At 37.0% G+C, this 2,123-nt stretch overlaps 1 protein-coding gene across 1 annotated transcript; it reads left to right on the top strand.

Annotated features, from left to right (window-relative positions):
* Positions 1-271: 271 nt before the first annotated feature.
* Positions 272-1,858, top strand: LOC132185095 (probable carbohydrate esterase At4g34215). Its single transcript, XM_059598915.1, has 2 exons — positions 272-856; positions 1,646-1,858. The coding sequence occupies exons 1-2, from the start codon at positions 272-274 to the stop codon at positions 1,856-1,858; spliced, it is 798 nt and encodes a 265-aa protein (XP_059454898.1).
* The last annotated feature ends 265 nt before the right edge of the window (positions 1,859-2,123 follow it).

The raw sequence follows: 2,123 nt of genomic DNA, 5'->3' as shown, positions 1-2,123 counted from the left end.
ATCAGTTTCGGAAATGAGGCTCAAATTGTAGGCTACGGTTAGTATTTATTTATTTTGGATGGTTAGAGAACATTCATTAGAACAAATTAATGTCATAAAACAAGCAACCTTATTTCTAAAATCTGTTATTTTGTCACACAATTAACACTATACCATAGCTGGAAACAAATTATACAGTCTGTAATATTGCAAATTGGAAGTTATATATATAAAAGTGAAGAGCCCTCTTGCTTCCAACATAGCACATGCAAGAGGCCTCCCGATAAAAAGGATGTTTCTCTCCGTCTTCTTCTGCTTAACACTCATTGCTAATGTGAAGGCAGAACGATCTCAACCTAAGAACATATTTCTGTTGGGCGGACAAAGCAACATGTCCGGACGAGGAGGCAACTATAATGATACCAACAACATCGTCAGATGGAACGGCAAAATCCCTCCGGAATGCGCCTCCAACAAAAACATCCACCGACTAAATGCAAACAAGACCTGGGTTCCCGCCCATGAGCCTCTCCACCAGGATATTGATGTTTTAAAGACCTGTGGGATCGGACCCGGGATGCCTTTTGCGAATGAAATCTTGGCTAAAGTTCCGACCTTCGGGAGCATTGGTCTGGTGCCCTGTGCTATAGGAGGAACCAGGATAGCGATGTGGGGTCGGGGGACTGTACTATACAACCGGCTGGTCGATAGGGCAAATGCCTCCTTGAATTGCGGTGGGAAAATTCGAGCGCTGCTTTGGTTCCAAGGTGAGAGCGATACGTCGAAGGAGGATTCCAAGTTATATAAGAGCAGATTGGAGAATTTTATCAACAATCTCCGACAAGATCTCAACATTTCTGAGCTTCCCGTAATCATGGTAAGGATTTCTATTTATTTTTGTTACTAAAAAGTTGTCACATCTAAGTGTTGGGGTTATCCTACATCCATGGTAGAAGGGGCTAGTGGTGACTTTATAAGTGTAAGGGAAAGCCTCACCTCTTGAGCTAGCTTTTTAGGTTAAGATAAGCACAAGACCATCCAACACTAGTTTTAGAGCTCAGCTTTACCAACAAGCATCAGCCCAACAGTCCACTCGAGAAACAGGTTGTTGCTGCTCTAACTTAGGGCTCAGGGTAAGATAGGCCCCAGACCACCCAACACTAAAATCCAATTTTTGTAGACATATGTATTGATTTTTGTCTCTTTTTTTTTTTTTTTTTTTTTTTTTTTGAATTTCAATTTTGAACATGACATAAATCTTATATGGCTTTGTGCCACGTAAATAAAAGTTGAATCTTAAATAGAGCCCAGTTGAACCCTTATCATATCTTTTATATATATAACTTACACACCAAATAAAAGTGCCCATATAGGTAGGGACTGTGCTAGAGGGGTCATGGTCTTAACATTTTTCTTGCAATCTTGTAAACCAAAAAAATCAAAAAATTATTAATCATTTCAGTAAATCAACTAAAAAAAATCAATGATTTGATTGTGTACAAAAATGTTCTATTTATAGATCTTAAAGATGATTTGAATTTATTCTAATCTAAGTCAAATCCCCTAAACCTAGGATAATAAAATATAATCTAACAATAGGCTGTCCCAAATCTCCCCATTTTTTTAAAAAAAATTGTGTACTTGTGGATGGACGTTTTGTGTGCAGGTTGGAATATGCTCAGCAGATCAAGGACCATATATGAATCTTATAAGATCTATTCAGCTGAATTATAATGATACAAATGTCAGGACTGTTGATGCCATGGGATCAACCTTTTTAGCAGATCACAAGCACTTGGATACAAAGTCCCAGATTCGCGTCGGCCAGAAACTGGCCGCCGCCTTTCTTTCCTCTTTTGATGGTCTTCATCCAAAGTAGTCGATGTCTCGCTATGTATGGACAAAGCATTTATATTTTTTAGTCGTATTGGATGTGAATACATTCAAATTCAATAACTTTAACTAGTACTTTGTTTGTTAGTGTTTGGAAAATAATTTTTGTATTTTTTATTTGTGAAAGTGTTAATTTTATAAAGCGAGATAAAAGTAAAATTAATTTGAAGCGTTTTATGGGTGTTTTGTGTTTGGGATTGTTCGTTAATATATATATATTTGAACTTTTATTATGATGGTTTTTTTTTTTT

This window comes from Corylus avellana, chromosome ca6 (assembly GCF_901000735.1).
Source record: "Corylus avellana chromosome ca6, CavTom2PMs-1.0".
Lineage (NCBI taxonomy): Eukaryota > Viridiplantae > Streptophyta > Magnoliopsida > Fagales > Betulaceae > Corylus > Corylus avellana.
Note: the sequence above shows the minus strand (reverse complement) of the source record. Positions and strands in the feature narration are given on the sequence as shown.

Bases quoted from the DNA above. Each gene is read 5' to 3' on its own strand.
- LOC132185095 (XM_059598915.1), top strand. From the start codon at position 272: ATGTTTCTCTCCGTCTTCTTCTGCTTAACACTCATTGCTAATGTGAAG. The intron at 857-1,645 runs GTAAGGATTTCT...TTTTGTGTGCAG, and splicing joins CTGAGCTTCCCGTAATCATG to GTTGGAATATGCTCAGCAGA.